Here is a 17,921-nt window from a genome sequence, read left to right as displayed (position 1 = left end):
CGACGTCGCCGCGGCGCGAAACTCGGTGGTTTTCGAACGCGGGAAGGTGGACCGGTCGCGATCGCGCGAGATGACCGCGGCAACGCCGCCGGAAAAAGAGAGAGAAGATCGACCGATCGGCGAGGGTGAAGGGTCACGAATACCGGGGGCGAAAATACGTGTGTCACACGTCTGTCACGATTCCCGTGGCGGACGATCGGCGACGACGCCGCCGTTGTCGTATCGTCGTCGTCGTCGGCGGCGGCGGCGGCGGCGGCGGCGGCGCAGCGACGTCCGAGAGCTGCGCGAAGCGACACACGTGACCTGCGCGGCTATTCTTAGTCGCAGGAGGCGGCGAGCGCACGCTCGCTCGGCCATTCGTCGTCCGGCGCGCGTCCGAGACACTCAGGAACATCGGGAGTCTCTCTCCTCTCTCTCTCACACACACGCTCTTTCTCCTTTACGTTTTACCCGTGTCTCACCCGTACATACACACGCGCACCCACAACCAACCCGTTCACGATGTCTGGACTCGCGGATCCCGTGGCGTTCGCCAAGGATTTCATAGCCGGCGGCGTGGCCGCGGCCATCTCCAAGACCACCGTCGCGCCCATCGAGCGCGTCAAGTTATTGCTGCAGGTACAGCACATCTCCAAGCAGATCGCCGCGGATCAGCAATACAAGGGTAAGTGGAGCATGGTCTTCCCCGAGTTCCCGACCGCCCTCGGATCTTTCCCGGAATGCCGGGATCTCGAGAGGATCGCGCGCACGGGGTGGCCACCGGTGTCGCGGCAAACGGTAACGGGGATCCCTCGGTTTGCCGTTAAAGTGCACGGCGGAACCCGCGAAACATGTGAAAGTATAGCCAAAGTAGCCGTCGAACGTGCCATTGTTCCTCGCGGGGTGCGCGAACGTGGCGCACCGTGCCGCCGCTTCGATCGCGGACCAGATCGCGTGCCGCGATCCGCGGGGAGGAGAGACAAAGAAAGAAAGAAAGAAAAAAAGAGACGTGGCCGTTATGTAATGCGTGGCCCGTCGGTGGTCGGTGCCGCGCACCGACGCGTCGCGCGTGCCTCGCGCGCGGAAACGCGCCAACGCGAGCGTGCGCGCTCGCTCGTCGCTCGCGAACGATGAATTTCGCGCTGCGTTTATGTAACGAAGGTCGGCCCGCGAGTTTCGGCGGACTTACATAACTCCGCGCGGCCGATCCCGCACGCGCGACGGAAAGTCCTGCGGCGGCGGCGACTCCCGTCCGCCCCCCGTCCCCCCGCGCGCGCGCGCGCGACGAGATCGATATTTCGTTGGAACGGCCGCCCGTGTTTCCTCCCGAGCCAGATGGCAGCGCGTGGCTTCCTCTCCACGCTCTTGCCCGAGACCCCGATCGATGACGGTGCGGTCCAACATGGCCGCCCTTTCGTCCGGCCACGAGACCGAATTCCTCATTCCTCTCTCTCTCTTTCTGCCTTCTCTATACTTCCACGCGTCACGAATTCCCCTCCGCCGCGTGCCCATTCAGCGTCTCCGCGCTGATTCATTGCCGTAGACGCGATGACCGCGCTATCGGGGTCCCGATCTCCTTCCTCCCGTCCGTTCGGCGCTTCGGGAGAGGAAAAAGAAATGTCGTCGCCCGCGCGACACTCCTGGAATTCGACGGTCGTCTCGTTCCGATTGTCGAGTCACGTTGCTCGCGACGATAACGGGAGATATCTCGCGGCTTATCGCCGCGAGACGGCTTCGAATTGTCACGCGCAACATCTGCGTTGTCGGATCGCAAAGATCGATTAGATTGATTGGAGGATAAAGTTTGTCCAAGGAATTTGGTAGCTGTTAGACGTACGTCGATAGTATTAGATAATGTACTATTAGCGAGACAATTTTCCACTTAAATTCATTCGTTAACGCCACTCGATAGTCATATAGAACGTTCTAGAACGTTCCGAACGGCTATCGTCGTTTCTTTGTTTTTATATTATGATTTGTGGATTATCTCAAGTTTTATCAGCAACATGAATTTAACCGGAGGTAATCTTTTTATAAGTCTGAGACTTTTAATGTTAATTATATGTATAAAGTATATAAAATATGTTCTACGATTCTTTAGGCTGCGTTCGGATAGTCACGGCCAGCACTGGCAACCTTAGCTTTGTAACTAAACGTCATAGGGCCGGTCTCACCAACGTCGATTAACTGTAACCTTCGATTGAATCACTCGCTCTTCGTCTCTTTCCAACAACTGTCCCCCTTATGTCCATTTCTATCTCAATGCAGGTTAATTTTAATCTCCAGTTAACTTATCTGTCATCTTTTCTAGTTTCATTTGTTAAAAAAGATAGAAAGCAAGTTAAACCGAGATTAAAGTTAGTCTACATTGGTAGAAATGGACATTGGAAAAAGACGAAGAGTGAGTTTAATCGAAGATTACTTTTAATCGACGTTGGTGAAACCGGCCTATATATATGTAAACGTTACGTGTTAATTATATGTTTTTAAAGTACATAAAACATAGTTCTACAGTTCTTTAGTTTTGTAGCTAAACGTTTATGTGTATCTATATTTCTAATTTGCTTATTGAAACGTTAATGTATGAAAAATTATTAAAATTAAATACAACAAGCATTGTTGTTCGTGCCTACGTGTTTTATTATACACTTGCATTCTATATTACCTTTCAGGTATGATCGATTGTTTCGTTCGTATCCCACGTGAACAAGGATTCTTCAGTTACTGGCGCGGTAACTTCGCCAACGTTATCAGATACTTCCCAACGCAAGCCTTGAACTTCGCCTTCAAGGACAAGTACAAGCAGGTTTTCCTCGGTGGCGTTGACAAGAACACTCAGTTTATGCGTTATTTCCTTGGAAATCTCGCATCTGGTGGTGCTGCCGGAGCCACGTCTCTGTGCTTCGTCTACCCACTCGACTTTGCCAGAACCAGGTAAATTACTCACAATAGTTTGCTTCGTCCGCATGTTGACGATAGAAATTATTCTGTCCATACGCTAATATAATAAGTATTATTTTATCTATGTGCTAATAATAGTAATCGGCCATTCAATTAACAAAACAATTAGTAATTGCAATTTAATTTGATTCAATCTGACTCTTATAACTTTATGTATTCCGAATTTAAATCTTGGATCGTAGTGCGTGAGAAATAATAAATTTTATTTACGTGAGTAGACGTCATAAAAATTTTGTCTCGATGTGTCATATTAATTTCTTATTAAATATATATTTATTATTAAATATACATTTCGCAGAAATATAAATAATTCTGTAAATACTCAAATGGTTAAAATTGTAAACGTATCGTTGCGTTGATACATCTTTTCTTTATTCCGTTAGGTTGGCTGCCGATGTAGGCAAAGCAGGCGCTGAGCGCGAGTTCTCAGGCTTAGGTAATTGTTTGACGAAAATCTTCAAATCTGACGGTCTCATCGGTCTTTACCGCGGATTCGGCGTATCGGTGCAGGGTATCATCATTTATCGCGCGTCTTACTTCGGTTTCTACGACACTGCCCGTGGTATGCTGCCAGACCCCAAAAATACTCCATTCCTCATCTCATGGGGTATCGCCCAGGTGAGAACGAGACTTGGTTTATTTCCGCTGCCCAAGTTCGCGCGATCTCATTGTAATTGCATTTCGCTCATTCATCCGAATCTGTTGCAGGTCGTAACCACTGTCGCGGGTATTGTGTCCTATCCCTTCGATACGGTACGTAGGCGTATGATGATGCAGTCCGGCCGTGCCAAGACTGATATGCTGTACAAAAACACTCTTCATTGCTGGGCTACCATTTACAAGACGGAAGGTGGTAATGCCTTCTTCAAGGGCGCGTTCTCTAATGTTCTCCGTGGTACTGGTGGTGCGCTCGTACTCGTGTTGTACGATGAAATCAAGAACCTTCTTTAAAGCGTTAAAACGATCCTCGTCTCATTACTTTCACGATCACTGACATCGTCGTTCATTATCCATCCGATTTGATATAGCGATTCCCACAGACCGACGGACAGAAGTGACTTGCTGTCGGCGATATTAACAAGTAATTCAGGCTGAGGACGTTTCGATGTAGCAGCTCGTAAAGTGCATGAAACTCGGCAAAAATTGTAAACATAAAAAAAAGGATACAAGCATAGAAGAGAATCTGCTTAACTTATTGCCGGATTCAGTATTCTCTCGCAGCGGTTGACATTACGTATTTTCGTATTCCATTGTAAAAACGTTTGAGGAGGCCAGAACGATCGCGTAGGTACCGCGAACACCCGTTACCTGGATAACGTTCCATACGCGCCACGCTGAGTAAGTAGGACCGGTCGGAATATCAAAGTACTTGAAAGTAATAAATTGCCTAGAGAACCGAGTCAGCGCACGCGAAACCATCGAGAGAGGAGGACGCGCGACGAAAAGTCATCACGGCGATGACGGGGCGCGTAGCCTGGGCCGCCCCCCGCCCTTATTCTCGGCCCGTTGTAGATAATTCATAATTAATTCGTAATTAATAAACAATCATTTTAATGGTATCAGCCAGTCCGTTGATTTTTGATGGACGATAATTTAATTTCGCACTCCAGACGACCATGTAAGATGAAAAGCGTTACTCAGAATGTATGCATCTAATCTGTTCGTGTTAGGATGCATGCAGGGAAAGCAGCAAATCAATAAAAACGATATAAAATTTCATACATTCGGACGTTTCTTTTCTTCCCTAAAACGATGAAAAAAAATATTTGTTCAGAGCTATCTTTAGTGTAATCAATTTCGAGTTTATTTTAAAAATTTTGATTATAAAATGAATAAAAATTAACAGAATTTAACCATTTCAGATTTTAAATAAAAAATATTTTTTCATATTTAATATCTTTATCAGTTAAAAAATATGATAAAATGCTCAATATCAATATCTGATATATTTCTAAATTAACATTTACGGTCATTGATATTTGAAAATTTTTAAAAGAATTTTATACAAGTTCGGTACATTCTTCATCTTGATGTTGATATGTGAGACATATTGATAAAAAAAAAATACACATTAAGCACGTTCATTTATTATGTTATCCCAAAACATTCGTTACTTGATCAGGAGAAGAGTACATTTTTAGTCATTATTTATTAACCGATAATGATTAATACCTTAAGATAAAGAATTTGAAAATTATCTTCTTACAGAAGAGTTCGGAATGTTTTCTGTAACCAAATGTACCCTTGACATAATCAGTATATGTAAGTCATGTGTATATAAATTGGAAACATACAAATTGTGATTATACTAGGTTCTTACCGGTATTTTTCTTACACTGACATAAGAAGTAAATTATTCTTATATTTTTGTACAGAAATTTGACCGCCGGCACTCTCAAACGGGAATGACAGAAAAAGTATATGAAACATGACATTTGACCGCTTTATATACAGGTTTCCAAGCAAAGAGGATGCGGATGTTTTACTGTATAGTCGTATCATACAGTCGTTCGGTTAGAGTCACCCGCTATTATGTCCAAAACTCGACTGATGCCAGGTACGTTCAGTAGAGTTCCCAATATGGGTACTCTTCGTAAGAAGTTTATCGCTACTGGTAGAAAACCACTGAAACGAAGATGTGCGTGATAAATTATCTTCGACAGGACATACGAGTTCATTAATTCTCCCGCCAGTGGACGCCAAGTCATTCGAGACAAACTCGTTTCATATGTAGAAACGATGCGCTTGCATTGTTTTTTCCACGCTTCGATGTTGTCTTTAGTAGGATTACCTCGAGGATTACACTTGTCCCAAGTTCACCGTGCATCCGGTTACCGAGGCGTCCACTGATCGAGGGTTAAACTAATGGCTGCGTTCAGCCGATACTCCGCTAGCCTAGCAATCGTGAGCAGTCGCTCGTTTCCTCTCCTTTGACCCAATGGATTAAAAGGAGCTAGGCTAGCGGAGTTTCGGCTAAACGCAGCCAACGTATACAAAACTTACCTGAATAGTAGTACAAAGCCATAGGTTTCTAAGATCATTCCTACAATGGGCCAACCTAAAAGTACTACGAAAACACCTCCTAGAAATGAGACGCTTGCTTTCATCTTATGCCTTTGAAAGAAGAAGTTTAACGTCCTCCATGGTCCGATGACACACGCGAGTCCCGATATAAACAAAAGCTGCAAGGGGTAAATAACGAAAGGTCAATCACGGATGTAAGATTCAATGTAAATATAAACAGGAGCGCGTTCTTACATTGCCAATGGCGAGTAGACCCTTGTCGAAGAGCAACAGCACTCCGAGGAACAGGAAGGAGATCCCAAACCCCGCCAGTCCCACTCCGATTTCTGAAAAACGTTCCTTTTAGTAAAATCCAACGGTACGCAATCAATACAATCTCGCCGGCTTGGCACGAAGGATCCGCCGGTGTCGGTAAAACGAGAACGATTCTCGCACTCACTCTGCGTGTCCGTAATTTCGAACATTATTTACAAATTGTTCGGCGCTGGAAACGTGCCCCGACACACCTGGCGACTACCGATTACGTTTTCAGCCTTTACAGCGTGAACGGGAAGTTAACCTATATCCACGTCATTGGTTATGATGCGGCACGAATCCCACTGTACGTTCACCACGGAGCTTCGTCAGCTCTCTCGTGAACGCCCTTTATGCGCGACTGAATTCATCAGAGAAACGTTTTAATCCATCTTTTTTCCGTACATCCGTCGTTCCCAGAATCATATGAAATTATTTAAAAAAATGAAAAAAATCCGTGGGACACAATTGGCACTCGAGTTTCGAAATACTTGAGCGTCAAACGTCAAATCTGAATCGAACGTCCCGATTATTCCCGATTAGTCCCGATCGTCTTATCAGCGCAACAAATATGCACGTGCCGTGTGCGCAAAATGTGCACGCACGCGTTTACATTTATGTCTATTTTTATTCAACTTTTCAGCTACGACGCGTGAGAAAGGGTGAAATTTTTTTTTATTTTAAATGAATCCTGGAGCGCAGATATTGCGTCGTTATTGCAAAAACGCGAATCATCGCTTGAGGATCTATTAATGCCGGGTTCAAATTTTTTTTATTAAAGAATATTATAAATAACAACAAAAATAACAATAATAACAACAATAAGTAACATTCTTATAATTTAATTTCTTTGTTATTTATATTTTTTAATAAAAAAAATTTAAACCTGGAATTTAATTTAATTTGAACCCGACACAATAAATGTCAATATAACCATCAGGGTGCCTCCCCATGCAAGACGGAATGTTAGTCTCATGGGACTAACCAATCAGAATGATTCCGAGATTCCGTTTTCCGAGATTCCGTGCTGCATGGGGATGAGGCACCCTCACTCCCAGGTCACATTTCTTGTAGAGCATGTATGTATGTATGTAATATATATGTATGTATATATTTTTTTTATCCACCTTTTGTTCGATTTTACAATTGTCAAGTTATGTATACAAGGTGTCTGAATAAGAAATTCATACTGTGGCAGAAGACAAATTTTAACACTTTGACTGACTGCCAAGCTGATTTTTCTTTGAACTTTGCGAGACCCAAAGTCGAGAGAAGTGTGCGGCGGCTTATAAAATATGCAGACTCAAATTACACAAAAAAAAAGAATTATAAAAATTATATATTATTTGCATTATTATGTATTTAATAACATAATTTTAGATCGATTAAATAAAATTGCTGCTCACAAATCGAAATAATAGATTTTGTGATCGAAACGGATAAGTAGAAAAATATTTATTTAAAAAACGAATTCTGCTTTTAATAAAATGTATATTATTTTAATACTTTATATATTTTCTTTAAATATTTTACAAATATAATTTATGTAGGTTTTTCTTCATGTTTTAAATACTTAATAAAAGATCATTCTCAACCCGAGTAAATAATTAACGCACATGGGTGACAGGATCCTTTGCGGAAACTCAGGCGTTACACAAACGTGGGTGACATTAGTAATCAGTATATATTAATAGTTGGAATATGCGTGAGATTCTCGAAAAATTGCCAAAGCAATTAGAAAGATATTTTTTAACAATATGATTATTTGTATCTAAATTCCGAGAATTAGAATTCTGATTAAAATTAAATACATTTTTTTACGAAATGCGTTTATATTATATTTATATGTTAAATTATGTGTGTGTGTGTGTGTGTGTGTGTGTGTGTGTGTGTGTGTGTGTGTGTGTGCGTGCAGTACACACATATACATACATCACTTAAATGACATGACATAACTATATCGTCAACTGCGTAAATCTAGGGGACGCTAATCCGCACTTTTTAAATACCGGCGGGTTCTAAAACTCATCGGAAAAAGTGCACTAATCTTTTGCTCGAAAGTGCGCACTTTTTACTTTATACAAGTGTAACTTTCGCACAGAGTAAAAAATTGCAATTTACTTCATAAATTGCAAAAAAATTGTTTCGCAAATTAGTTGGAAATAACCCGCAGACTGGATTCTTAATTATAAATTACCATTCAAGATCTACACTCATCGTTTTATTCGAAAGAAAGAATTAATATGCGGAAAGGGAATTAGGGCGGGGGGTGGGGGCGGAAGGACTTGCTCCCGAGCTCTGAATGCTCCGATCCGATATCACGTATCACGTCGCGATGTTGGCGCCATTGGCAGCGAGTCGAGCTTATTTTTCAGAACGCGAGCGAGAACGCAGCGCAGTGCGCACGACCGAATCGCGAATCGCGAACGTCTCTCGCGTTAGCACGCAAACTGGATCTGACGGTCGCTGACGGTTCCTCGTGGCAGTCGTCGCGCCAGGAAGCTCGACCGAGCGGAACGTTTTACGGGACATTTATGTGAGAACGCAGCCGAGCGAGGATGGTGTCGGTGATGCAGCCGTACATGGTGAGTTCGACGTTCGATCGGATTCGTGAGCGGCCCCCGGTAAAACGGCCCGTTTTTTTTGACAACGGATCCCCCGCGGGAGCCCCATCGTTGTTTCCTGTAACGCGACGCTACATCGCGATCCTCTCGCGATCTTCTTGCAGGACATCGAGAGCTCCAGGAGTTACATCGACGAGCTATATTCCCCGGACGCGCAGAAATGCCTGGAAGCGATTATGTGAGTTCGATAAAACAAAAAAAGAAATCGTCCTTAACCTTAAGGATTAACGCTCCGCTACGGTATGATTAAAAATTTTCAACGTTTTTTTTCCTCTATTTATACGTTTACTATTTATATTTTTGCGACTGATATAAGAGAACTATATTAATTGTTTCACGAATCTGGTCTCTCTCAGATGCCTCAAGAACTCAGTGATCGGCAGCAACAGGCAAAAGGGTTCGGTTATAGCTCAGGGTGTGGTGCCCCGGCTCTTGCAACTGCTCGGAGACACGTCCGGTACCATCGGCGATCGTATACGATTAGAATCGGCTGTAACGTTGGGTTCCCTAGCCAAGGGCACGGATCAACACGTACTGGCGCTTATAGACTTAGGTGTAGTACCGTTGCTTCTTCAAGTCTTGCTCTCCTCGCCGACCCCCGAGATCGTCGCGGACGGCAAGATGAAAGTGCTGGATCTGCTGCACGAGGCCTGCTTGCGGTGCCTGCGCACGGTGTTCCAGCATGCGGCAGCTCCAGTTCACTCGATTTATCAGGATCCTGCGTTAGTACCACGGTTGTTGTCCCTGGCAAGTCGATCGGTCACCTGTCAAGTCTGTGTCGCGACGATCTTAACTACAGCGTGTAAGGTAAAGAGAGGTCTGAAACTCTTGTGAAGTATTTAAGTGTAGGTATATACAAGTGTCGTAAGAAGGAACTAATCCACAAATTGCTTGTCAGACGACGGAGGAGCAGAACGCTCTGTCCAAAGGTGGAGCCGTAGAAACGTTGGCGATGCAACTGGATTCTCCCCTATCCGATGTTCAACTACCCGCTCTAGCCTGCTTAGCGAACATGTGTTACCAGAATCACATGGTGTCGGCTATGGTCGCTTCAGCCAGTACGAGTAATACTGTTCACGGTAGATTGGTGCCGGTCGCCCTAGGCCAATTAATGGGACGCGAGAAGAGTTCGTTGATACAGCTCGAAGCGGCGAGGTGCATTGCGTATATGCACAGGGCCGGTGCATTGCCGTCCATTGATCCGCGAGTGGTGTATCGCGCGTTACCCTGCCTTGTACGCTTGTGTCATCGGGACCGACCGCCGCGCGAGAGAGTCGCCGCGGCCGAGACACTAGCGTATCTGACCGAGGTCGACACGGATCTACAGCGTTTAGCTTCCATTAGCAATCATTTGATACCGACACTGGCGGAGCTATTGAGACCGCACCCGCAAGTAAGCAGAAATTACATTTAAATACATTGAGAATTTACCTACAGAATTTGTAGAATTGATGAAGAGAAAGATAATCCGAGTCATTAGATTGTATTGTACAATGGTGGTTAAGTAAAAATCGTGCGTAATATTGTCTTGCTCAGGTCCAGGATGCAACATTAACGCAAGATATGCGACAAGCTGCGTTCAGAGCGTTCGCATCTCTCGGAGCGAATGACGAAGATATTCGAAAGCGTATTATCGAAACGGAAAGTCTTATGGAACAAGTTGTTTCTGGTCTTCAGGATCCTGGTGGATCACGTGTTCGTTTAGCCGCGGTTAGATGTTTGCACTCCCTCTCGAGGAGCGTGCAACAGCTTCGCACTACGTTTCAGGATCATGCGGTATGGAGGCCGCTTATGCAGTTGTTACACGGAGCGGACAAAGGGTTGGAGGGTAAAATATGATAATACATTTACGATATAAGCATTACAGAGTTACGCTATAATAAACACTGAGGAACATGTATGTTGCATGCATATATATTGCATGTAAGATACGAGATACGTATATTTAGCCTCAAATTTCGAATTAACGTCTTAAATCAAAAAGAAAGAAAAAAAAGATGCAATATAAAAAAGAGGGTTATTGATGTACAATGTGAGTTATTCTTTCTTTATTCTATTTAAGACAAGAATAAACTGTAGCTGAATTAAAAATACACGCATCAAGAAAAGTTCGCAACCTTTTACATTTCCGTTTGCCATATTAGCATTTCGCGAGAAAGATATTTAGATATAACAATGAAACGTGAATTTAAACAGGGCGACTGTTTTTTCATGCGTGTAGACAGAAATACATCCCTATTCTTTTCTCTCTGCATTGTAAGATTATTTTTCAAAAAGATGAGCAAGAATAAAGAGATCAGTGCTTGTAATTAGCTGTTATTATTAGTATTCGATCGCCGACTGTATATGAGTTACTATTAACATTGTCATTATTGTACTATAGGTAGAGGCGAAGGTGAAGGTGATTTATTAACTGTTGCCTCGAGTACTTTATGTAATTTACTGTTGGAGTTTAGTCCGAGCAAAGAGCCAATTCTCGAGTCCGGCGGAGTAGAGTTATTGTGTTCTCTCACTAAACGGCCCGAATCGGCACTCCGACTGAACGGCATTTGGGCCCTAATGAACGTGGCCTTTCAAGCGGAGCAACGTGTAAAGTCGCAAATACTCTCGTGCTTGGGGACAGATCAGATATTTCGTCTCTTGGCCGATCCTGAGTTAGGCGTCCTGATGAAAACGCTGGGTCTGTTGCGAAATTTGCTTTCCACTAAGGCTCACATAGATCGTATAATGGGCGAGCACGCCACGCATGTTATGCAAGCGGTCATTCTAGTACTGGAAGATCCCGAACACCCGGCGGACGTCAAAGAGCAAGCACTTTGCATTTTAGCAAATGTAGCCGACGGCGACCGAGCTAGAGATCATATCATGGCTAATGACGACGTGCTTAAGAAACTCATGGATTATATGGTTCGTATAGTGTATAGTTATTACGAGTACTTCATTAATTGCATATTTTTAGACAATTAACTCTGTTAATAGATAGGATAATAAAAGAGTTGTAGATTCTGTGAAAAAATAAGTCGCGTTGCTCGTACTTATGGAGCAGCTGTTTTATCAACGACACCAAAAAAATTACAGCTTTTACCATAAGCTCCAAGTGTGTGCTTAAATCAATCAAGTATTTTGTATTTTTTCGAATCCTATCTATTAATTTAATAGTTCTATCTTTTGAATGGCCATCGTTTGTACGACTCAACCTTTTACGTGTCTACATTTCATTTAGATGCACAGCAACGTGAAACTGCAAGTCGCTGCTATTTTTTGTGTATGCAACCTAGTCTGGAGAGAGGAACCCGGCGCCGCGCAACGGCAAGCGCGTCTGCGGGAATTAGGAATTCATCGTATTTTGCAACAATTACGTCACACGAAAGACACTCAGCTATTTGAGAAGTACGAAAGATGAATCATTACGTGCTAAATTATTGTCGTACGTCGTATCGCAAACTTTTGTACAACGGGGATCTCACACACATTCGTCGTTTCCGTTTCAGAGTCAAGACTGCCCTATCGCAATTCTACGAACCTTGAACTTGGGACGTTTCGCCGATGAAGATTAGGTTATGATTTCAAGTGTCTTTTTTATATTTGAAATAAATTACGAGTTTAGCTGTTAATACTGTGATCACCTCGGTTGACAATGTATAATCGAAAGTTACAAACAAGACGAACAAACTGATATTTCTGAGCCTATGCCTGTAATCTGTCTCTGTAGTATTTATTTAACTTAATAGAGGAAAGTAACGCGGATTACACACGTGATTCGTTTGCTTACGTCAAAGGAAGTGTTTGATATATATTATGTACAACATTGATTTACAAGCAGAGGCTTCAGATGTGGATTGTCATATGCAATAAACAGAATTTAAAGGAATAAGTAAAAAAAATCATGAAAAAAATTAAAATAAATAGAAAGTAAATACACTCTTATATATATGTATACATATGCGGTATACTTCCATACCTTTAAATATATCCGTCAGAAATACAAAGAATTCCATATTAAATTTATATATTGAAGATCTTGTAATGTATATATATATATATATATATATATATATATATATATATATATATATATTTGAAAGAAAATATAACTAGCGCATGATGGTTAATAAACATTACATTTTATATCTTTGGTATCTGTCTTTAGCTTATATGAAAAATTATGTAATAATTCAAACGGTTTTGATTCTTATGGCAATTCTTATGACGATAAAAATAAATGTGGAATGTTAAAAGTTTACATACTGATAATTATTGATACAAACGTATGAAGTGAAAATATGAATTATGCGCTCGCCGCATCACTTATCGATAACGAACGATAACTTGATCAGTTTTTCTTATCGTTAGTAAAATATCAAGTGAGAGGGCATATACCATTAAAATGCATTATGAATTAAGCAGAAGCATTACTATCACCGGAAAGATTCTCCATTGGATTGTTAGCCAATGGATCCAATTCTGCGAATAAATCCAACCACGAGTTACCTTTCTGCTTTCCAGTCTTATTCTTTTTCTATGAAAAGAATATTGCGATATATTAATTGTGCGAGATTCGCATTATTACTATTGAATGCAGCAGTTGGCGAATACTTACTCTATCGTCTGTGTTACTAGTGGTACTCTTCTGTCCCATACCTAATGCTGCGTCCCCTAGACTCTGCTTCAAAATGCTTGGCGGTAGAAAAGTGTCGTGTGATATGCCTTCCCAATCATTGCTCGTGCATTGTTGTTGCTTATCGTTCAGGATTTCATCGAAAAGCGCCGCGCTCTCGGAGGTTAATAAATTTAACGATTGCTGTTGTCGAGTCTCCGATGACAAGGGCGACAAATCAGCCAAATTAAAATCGAGATTGCACTCCCCGAATATATCCATTACCGATTTCTGCCCCTCGGAGCTTCTATTGAATACCGTATGATTATTTTTTTCAGTTTTATTAACCGATTGCTCGGTACTATTGGACGTGTCTTTCTCCAGGATAAGATTTCCAAAGAACTCCTCGAGACTTTTATCATTCTCCGTATCTTTGGTACTATGCGCGATTCCGTTTCTCGAAGAATCCGCGGTCGTCTCCAAATGTATCAATGTATCCTTCGGCTCATTTTCTATGTCCAAGAGCTTCTCATCGTTCTTATTTTTCTCCGATGTGCTTCCCGAATTTACGGTAGCCTCTTGAGCTTCCTCAACGTCGTCGTGATAATCCATGTCAAAAAATTGTAATCTGTAAAAATAGATATGACGAAAATGAAAACACACAGAGGGTTTATTCTCATTTTGTGTAACTCACTTATCCTTGTCCTCTAAATCGTCGTCACCGCCAGTTTCCTGCGCCAATTTACTGGAGGTTTCAGCCAGTTCTCGCACAACCGTGAAGTCATAACGTTGATAGCCTTTGAAGCTGTTAGCTATTGTGGAATACGCTTGTGTAGATTTCTTCGTGAAATTCAGGAGTGTGGTTTGGTACAAAACTAAGGCATGACTGAACATGTTACACCTTGCTGCCGCTAATAAATCAACCTTCTGGAGACAGTCGAGGGCCAGATTGTCAAAAACTATTTTGCCTCTAAAGCACAACAAATATATACGTACATAGGATATAAATCCCTCGCAATATTTTATAAACATGTAATTAGAACAAATTTATAAGAACGAAAACGGAAGTGTACTATCTGATCAAGCATAATATGATAATTTGAATAAAAAGATACCGATCGAAATTGTGAGATTGTACTTTGTACTTTTGCATTAAGCGAATGTCCAAAATATAGAACCTACCGCTTAACACGTGCTTGAACTTTTTTATATTTTTCCAGTTGTTTGGACGTATCTGGATCTAAATCATGGGAAATATTTTTCATCCACGACAGAGCAGCTCGGTATTCCGTACGGGCCTTTTCCATCGCTTGTACATTTTGTAACGTATCGTCAATAGCTCTTTGCCTAAATGTTTCCACCTCCTGATACAATCGGCCCAAGGGAGCTCTCAACGCGAGCCTCTGCTGACCAGAGTAAGACAGGGATTTGCCAACTGCCGACATCATCTTGCCGGCGCGAGTTTTGTCTTGCTTCCCGGCATCTTTCAAGAAACGTCCCATTCCATTTTCCTCCTGGGCTAAATCTAAACAAGTTAAATTATCCCATTATCGCAATATCCTGATAGTCAAATTCATCTCGGGGAAACAAATACTACGTCAAATATATGGTAATTGATGCAATGATTTTATATTAAAAATTATGTTAGAACGCACTGCATAATCTTTCTTGATATTTATCAATAACCCTTTGTAAGTAGGAACAGGAATCTTGGATACTGCGGAACAATTCTAGCTTCGCGTCCAGCTCAGCGTCCGACGCGACTATACACTCGTCCTCCTTCTTCCCCAATTTCTGGGACAAGGCCTGCTTTCTCACCCAGAATTGGTATTGCATCTTTATGATGGCAGAATCGTCATGCATAGACTTTTGAACCCAGCAATCAAAGGCATTCCCTGATACGCCCGGTGCATCTCTGTTACTGCATGCATGGTACAAACAAGTTTTATAAGTTTCTCGTTAAATACAAACGGTGATTAGTATAAGTGTTACGTGCAAAGACCTCGACAAGCGAAAAACAGCATACTTTCCCACTGTTAATAAAAAATAAGCCGAGCAATTGTTAAAACAATAGATGCCTGGTTTTATTGATGTTAGATAATTAGTTATTCATCAAATCCTATTGACAATGCAAATACGTGTGTTTCCTTTTTCCGATTGACAGGATGGAAAGAGGAAAGTTTACAAACTCCATAAACATATCATCGGTCATACAGGAAGAGGAAAAAAGAAGCTAGACGAGTCTTCTTCGACGCGATAGGAAGACGGATCTAGGAAACTTATGGGCTAGTTGCGTAACCAACTTTGTGTGTGAGATAATAACATATCTGTTAACGCAAATATATGTATTTCCTTTTCTGGCCAACAGGATGAGAAAAGGAAAGGTTGCGAGCTCTGCAGATAACGTATCAGTCATACTGGAAGGGGAAAAGGGGGAGTAGACTGTCCCTCTTTAACGCAACGGGAAGACAGACCTAGGAAGCTTACGAAGAACTTGGATAATCAATTTTGCGCGATATTCTATTAATAACCACGAAGAGATGCACAAACTACCATATCGATTCAGTATAAGTATAGTTAACCGATGGATCTTGGAGCGAGAACTGCGCGGTCGTCGTGTCGCCACGTTGGCGAAGCCAAACGTTTCGAATTACGACGACGCCGACGGCGGGACTCGGGCGAGACTGAGGAAAGAACGGAGGAGATACTTACTAAGCATTCATAACGGAAGACCCGCTGGTACGCCACGGTGAGCGCGGTTGTGGCGTTGATATTTACAAGCGCGGAGCGTAGGGCTCGAGGGCCTCGAGGCCGCTGTGCGTGCGTACGTACACCACCGTTGCTAGACCGCGAATATATCACATAATGCACAGTATGCACACGCGTGTCGTTCCACGCGCGATCGCATTCGTACAGCAACGCGCGTCGACGATCGGGACGACGAGGAATCGGAGCGCGGTTCTCCTACATTACACTTGACAGCTTGGACGGGAAGGCCACGGGCCACGGAGGCTACTGGCTAGCCTCTAGCTCTAGCCAGTCTAGCCATGATGGAAGAATACTAGGTGTAACATTGCGCATAATGGCGGCTGAATACAAGAAGAGCCAATAAGAAATTAGCCCCGAAATTGGCGTGAAATTCAAACACGATATTAATGAAAATATGTAATACAGTTAATACAAATACAAATAAATTAATATGTGGAAGAGTAAAATACAAGAAACTTGGAAACTAATAAAAACTTGTGTTATAAGTAAAAAATGATAATTATAAATGATTATCTACGTTAATTAATATTATTCTATTACATATTATATTATTTATGTACTATTTTATGCACTATCTTATTACACTATAATACTATATTATGTCTTTCATAAATTGCGTTCCAATATACACTACCAGTACCTTAGCCTGGGATGCACATGGTAATGATTCCCACACTACCCTCGTCCCTCGCCCAAGGGATGAGGGTGTCTTTGGAAGATTTCCCCATGTAAGAAAAAAAAGTATGAAAGGTAAGTATGAAAAGTAAGTATATAAGGTAAAATAAGTATGAAAGGTAAGTATGCAATAAATTGCAAGGTAAGTATAAAAAGCAAGTACGAAAGGTAAGGTAAGTATATATATGTTCCGGATGCATAATAACTGTTCCCGGGCGCCCCCCATAACAGTGCAGCGAAAGACACCGTGAGGTTTTAGTCGGTAGGCCATGCATGCAGTATCGTGGGCGATGTGCATGCATGGAATCCGACACTCCCCCCCGTTCCTCTGGCCGGAGGGCGGGAGGGGGTCTTCCCCTTTGGGGCTACTGGGTAAATTGGGCTCTAAGCCTGGGATCCCAGTAGTAGAAGATTTCCTCACGTTAAAAAAAAAAGGTAAAGTAAGTATGAAAGGTATGTAAGATAAGTATGAAAGGTAAGTATGAAAAATAAGTACGTAAGATAAGGTAAGTATGAAAGGTAAGTATGTAAGATAAGTATGCAAGGTAAGTATGAAAGGTAAGTATAGATAAGGTGTATAAACTAAGACAAATTACAGCATGTATGGTTTCTGTTTATTTATTATCAATATTTATTAATGTCTTGATTTTCTTTATTACATAATTTATATAACTTTCTGTTTCTTTTCTTCATCAAATTGTTTTGTGTTATATCTTTATTCACTTTTCTTAACCTGATGTATGTTCTAGTACGCACTAGACAGGCAATAACTTGTTTGGGAAACTTATTATTAGTTTTTGTACATATGATATCTGTTAATGTGTCAAAAATTTTTGGCTGCTTATTAAAGAAATTGCCATGAAATTTATGAAATTCGTGCTCCATTATATTAGCTGCTTCTTGGAAGCTTGTAGAGGGATATATGCAATTTCCTCGTGAAAACATGCAAAGCCAATCATTAGGTTGTGGATTCGGAAGGTCTTTGGTAGGGATTCCTA

The 17,921-nt window shown here is 42.0% G+C and overlaps 4 protein-coding genes across 6 annotated transcripts; 2 read left to right on the top strand and 2 right to left on the bottom strand.

Annotated features, from left to right (window-relative positions):
* The first annotated feature begins 346 nt into the window (after nucleotides 1-346).
* Nucleotides 347-4,659, top strand: Ant (ADP/ATP translocase). Its single transcript, XM_077415783.1, has 4 exons — nucleotides 347-664; nucleotides 2,652-2,913; nucleotides 3,324-3,558; nucleotides 3,649-4,659. Exons 1-4 carry the CDS (start codon nucleotides 502-504, stop codon nucleotides 3,889-3,891), a joined length of 903 nt encoding a protein of 300 aa, XP_077271909.1. The 5' UTR covers nucleotides 347-501; the 3' UTR covers nucleotides 3,892-4,659.
* On the bottom strand, nucleotides 4,529-6,864 carry LOC143902677 (vesicle transport protein GOT1B). Its single transcript, XM_077415784.1, has 4 exons — nucleotides 6,404-6,864; nucleotides 6,199-6,290; nucleotides 5,944-6,122; nucleotides 4,529-5,565 (listed from the first exon to the last, which is right to left on the bottom strand). The coding sequence occupies exons 1-4, from the start codon at nucleotides 6,426-6,428 to the stop codon at nucleotides 5,439-5,441; spliced, it is 423 nt and encodes a 140-aa protein (XP_077271910.1). The 5' UTR covers nucleotides 6,429-6,864; the 3' UTR covers nucleotides 4,529-5,438.
* Nucleotides 6,865-8,588: 1,724 nt separating this feature from the next.
* On the top strand, nucleotides 8,589-12,496 carry LOC143902666 (armadillo repeat-containing protein 8). Its single transcript, XM_077415767.1, has 8 exons — nucleotides 8,589-8,843; nucleotides 8,987-9,060; nucleotides 9,239-9,689; nucleotides 9,781-10,275; nucleotides 10,419-10,710; nucleotides 11,266-11,789; nucleotides 12,106-12,272; nucleotides 12,374-12,496. The coding sequence occupies exons 1-8, from the start codon at nucleotides 8,817-8,819 to the stop codon at nucleotides 12,408-12,410; spliced, it is 2,067 nt and encodes a 688-aa protein (XP_077271893.1). The 5' UTR covers nucleotides 8,589-8,816; the 3' UTR covers nucleotides 12,411-12,496.
* Ica69 (islet cell autoantigen 1-like protein) lies at nucleotides 10,909-16,515 on the bottom strand. Of its 3 annotated transcripts, none has more exons than XM_077415770.1 (6): nucleotides 16,188-16,515; nucleotides 15,135-15,400; nucleotides 14,662-15,004; nucleotides 14,174-14,449; nucleotides 13,483-14,107; nucleotides 10,909-13,401 (listed from the first exon to the last, which is right to left on the bottom strand). In XM_077415770.1, the coding sequence occupies exons 1-6, from the start codon at nucleotides 16,196-16,198 to the stop codon at nucleotides 13,282-13,284; spliced, it is 1,641 nt and encodes a 546-aa protein (XP_077271896.1). In that variant the 5' UTR covers nucleotides 16,199-16,515; the 3' UTR covers nucleotides 10,909-13,281. The 3 variants fall into 3 exon arrangements, with proteins under 3 accessions (XP_077271896.1, XP_077271897.1, XP_077271898.1); XM_077415771.1 differs by having other exon boundaries at nucleotides 16,192-16,515; XM_077415772.1 differs by lacking the exon at nucleotides 15,135-15,400 and having other exon boundaries at nucleotides 16,192-16,514.
* Nucleotides 16,516-17,921: the final 1,406 nt, after the last annotated feature.

Source organism: Temnothorax americanus, unplaced genomic scaffold, assembly GCF_048541705.1.
Source record: "Temnothorax americanus isolate GAGA-0224 unplaced genomic scaffold, ASM4854170v1 Scaffold4, whole genome shotgun sequence".
NCBI lineage: Eukaryota > Metazoa > Arthropoda > Insecta > Hymenoptera > Formicidae > Temnothorax > Temnothorax americanus.
Note: the sequence above shows the minus strand (reverse complement) of the source record. Positions and strands in the feature narration are given on the sequence as shown.

Bases quoted from the DNA above. Each gene is read 5' to 3' on its own strand.
- Ant (XM_077415783.1), top strand. From the start codon at position 502: ATGTCTGGACTCGCGGATCCCGTGGCGTTCGCCAAGGATTTCATAGCC. The intron at 2,914-3,323 runs GTAAATTACTCA...TTATTCCGTTAG, and splicing joins CTCGACTTTGCCAGAACCAG to GTTGGCTGCCGATGTAGGCA. The intron at 3,559-3,648 runs GTGAGAACGAGA...AATCTGTTGCAG, and splicing joins TCTCATGGGGTATCGCCCAG to GTCGTAACCACTGTCGCGGG.
- LOC143902677 (XM_077415784.1), bottom strand. From the start codon at position 6,428: ATGTTCGAAATTACGGACACGCAGA. The intron at 6,291-6,403 runs GTGAGTGCGAGA...AACGTTTTTCAG, and splicing joins CGAAATTACGGACACGCAGA to AAATCGGAGTGGGACTGGCG. The intron at 6,123-6,198 runs GTAAGAACGCGC...TACCCCTTGCAG, and splicing joins GTCTACTCGCCATTGGCAAT to CTTTTGTTTATATCGGGACT.
- LOC143902666 (XM_077415767.1), top strand. From the start codon at position 8,817: ATGGTGTCGGTGATGCAGCCGTACATG. The intron at 9,690-9,780 runs GTAAAGAGAGGT...ATTGCTTGTCAG, and splicing joins TCTTAACTACAGCGTGTAAG to ACGACGGAGGAGCAGAACGC. The intron at 11,790-12,105 runs GTTCGTATAGTG...CATTTCATTTAG, and splicing joins AGAAACTCATGGATTATATG to ATGCACAGCAACGTGAAACT.
- Ica69 (XM_077415770.1), bottom strand. The intron at 15,005-15,134 runs GTGCGTTCTAAC...TAACTTGTTTAG, and splicing joins ATATCAAGAAAGATTATGCA to ATTTAGCCCAGGAGGAAAAT. The intron at 14,450-14,661 runs GTAGGTTCTATA...GTTGTGCTTTAG, and splicing joins GTTCAAGCACGTGTTAAGCG to AGGCAAAATAGTTTTTGACA.